Source organism: Eschscholzia californica, unplaced genomic scaffold (genome assembly GCF_041429995.1).
Source record: "Eschscholzia californica isolate CP2 unplaced genomic scaffold, dmEscCali1.0.p SCAF_1, whole genome shotgun sequence".
In the NCBI taxonomy this organism is placed as follows: domain Eukaryota; kingdom Viridiplantae; phylum Streptophyta; class Magnoliopsida; order Ranunculales; family Papaveraceae; genus Eschscholzia; species Eschscholzia californica.
The window spans coordinates 80306486-80308109 of NW_028238198.1; the positions used below are offsets into that span (position 1 = coordinate 80306486).

The following is a 1624-nucleotide window of genomic DNA, read 5'->3' on the forward strand; positions in this document are numbered from 1 at the left end:
AGTTTCTATATGCTCCGTGTATAGAAGCCTTGAGACGAACTGAAGGTAAGGTGGATAAAGTAATAGAATTGACTACATCTATTGCAACGAATCCTCATACCTTTACTGATGAAGTTGGCGCCACTTATCATAAGATGTTGAAAGAGGCTGAGAAATATAGACTCGCAGCAACATACTTAGGTCTTAAGGCGGAGTTATCTTTGGAGGATACTCGTGATATCTTAGACGATAACATGATTTTGCTTCTTGAACAGACCTGTGAAGCTAAGGAGAATTTGATGATGAAATTAGACCTAATGTTTAAAGTTCGGGAAATTTTTCATCAAAGATTGGATGAACACTTCGGACACTTTCACTTTCTCGCTACGGTTTGTAATTTTCTCCCCAGCTTCTTCAGGGTCTGCTTCACCCAGGAAACTTTTTAGCATTTTTATTTTATTTCTTTTATTAGGGTGTGCCTTTTTTTTTTATGTATCTCTCGTGAATGATATAAGTATTTATTTATTTGATCAATGAAGTCTTTAAATTTTGTTAATTTCCTGTACTCAGGGGGAGATCCAGGATTAAAACTCAAGGTATGCCGAAAATATTATAGAACGAAAAACAAATAAAAATTCTGAGTATTACATAATCAAATATTCTAATGTTTTAATTACAACTCAAAATAAAAATCTCTTTCTAGTCCAAGCGTAAATTCATTCTCCTTTTACTCATTCCTTGAAAGCGCTTGATAATATCTTGATCGACGATTGTAGCAAACACATCTTTCTCCACAAATGTCACTAAACAATCATTAAGCCATGGGTTAGACATTCGATTTCTCAACTCATTCTTCACATATTTCATAACAGAAAATACTCGTTCAAGACTTGCGGCAGCCACCGGTAATGACAAAACTAGCTTCAGAAGAGTGTACACCTATCCAAATGTCTTGTGGTTTTTTGTACAAACGAGTCCTACATAGATCTAAAATACCTTTCAAGTTCGAAAAATTATCGTCCGTCTTGACACACTCAGTGTAAGTCTCAAGTTGAGTAGATAACTCCTTATCACTAACATCCTTAAAGTCATTTGGGTAGAATTTTGCCAACCCCAAAAGTGAATGAAGGTCAAAATCTTGAAATGAAGAATAAGGATTAGAACATGCCAAACAATTCAACAACTCAACATTTTGCAGTGTAAATCGATCACCCAACTCTTTCATTACAAAATCTATGACAAACAAACAATATAAGAACCTGAATTATTTAATTATTCAATTCTAAATTCGAAATTCTTCAATTCTTCAATTCCTTTTCTCAACTATTTAATTATTCAACTCTAAATTCGAATTGGAGAATTCTAGTTCAAACAACTATCAAAACAATTATTCCTATTTTGGAGATCGAATTTAATTGTTTGAGAAAATACAAAATATTATTACCTGTGACAATTTGGAGAAGGAAATGGTCAGATGGAGATGATATTTGGAGAGGGAGAAACAATTTTGAGAGGGATATAGAGATTTTGGAGAGGGAGAAACAATAGAGGGTTTAATTTGTTTTAGAAAGAAATAGAGGGAATACGTAGGGTTTTGGGGTCTGGGGATAAGTAGGGTTGTGGGGGGGAAAATTAGAGAGAAAAA

The 1624-nt window shown here is 33.9% G+C and overlaps 1 protein-coding gene across 1 annotated transcript; it reads right to left on the reverse strand.

Annotated features, from left to right (window-relative positions):
- Positions 1-678: 678 nt before the first annotated feature.
- On the reverse strand, positions 679-1204 carry LOC147569703 (uncharacterized). Its single transcript, XM_086663288.1, has 2 exons — positions 976-1204; positions 679-782 (listed from the first exon to the last, which is right to left on the reverse strand). Exons 1-2 carry the CDS (start codon positions 1202-1204, stop codon positions 679-681), a joined length of 333 nt encoding a protein of 110 aa, XP_086519414.1.
- Between the last annotated feature and the right edge of the window lie 420 nt (positions 1205-1624).